This window comes from Haliaeetus leucocephalus, unplaced genomic scaffold, assembly GCF_000737465.1.
Source record: "Haliaeetus leucocephalus isolate CR32 unplaced genomic scaffold, Haliaeetus_leucocephalus-4.0 Scaffold0, whole genome shotgun sequence".
NCBI classification, from domain to species: domain Eukaryota; kingdom Metazoa; phylum Chordata; class Aves; order Accipitriformes; family Accipitridae; genus Haliaeetus; species Haliaeetus leucocephalus.
Genome location: NW_010972436.1, coordinates 29,954,035 through 29,954,290, shown reverse-complemented (window position 1 = coordinate 29,954,290; position 256 = coordinate 29,954,035). Strand labels below are relative to the sequence as shown.

At 77.0% G+C, this 256-nt stretch overlaps 2 protein-coding genes across 2 annotated transcripts in view; one reads left to right on the top strand and one right to left on the bottom strand.

Annotated features, from left to right (window-relative positions):
• Positions 1-256, top strand: part of LOC104829357 (zinc finger protein 208-like) — an 81,741-nt gene that overhangs the window by 47,577 nt on the left and 33,908 nt on the right. The window lies entirely within an intron of this gene.
• SSPO (SCO-spondin) overlaps positions 1-256 on the bottom strand; it is a 34,946-nt gene that overhangs the window by 20,731 nt on the left and 13,959 nt on the right. The window contains exon 25 of the mRNA XM_010562247.1: positions 29-178. Coding sequence (XP_010560549.1) covers positions 29-178 — 150 coding nt within the window. The remainder of the gene's footprint in view (positions 1-28; positions 179-256) is intronic.

Sequence of the window (256 nt, the reverse complement as noted above, 5' to 3'; positions counted from 1 at the left end):
CCAGCCCCACGCCGTCACCAGGTCTCACCGTGCAGGACCCTCCCCGGGGGGCAGAAGCAGCCCTCCAGGCAGGACAGGCCCTGGCAGTGCTCGGGGGGCTCCCGACTGAGGCTGCGGCAGGTGGGGGGGCAGGGGGGGCCGCAGGCGTTGTACTCCAGCCCCCCGTCGCACTGCAGGGCTGGAGACAAGGGGTCGGGCAGGGCAGGGACCCCCCCCCCCCCCCCCCCACCCGCCTGGCCCCGCTCCCTCCCCATGC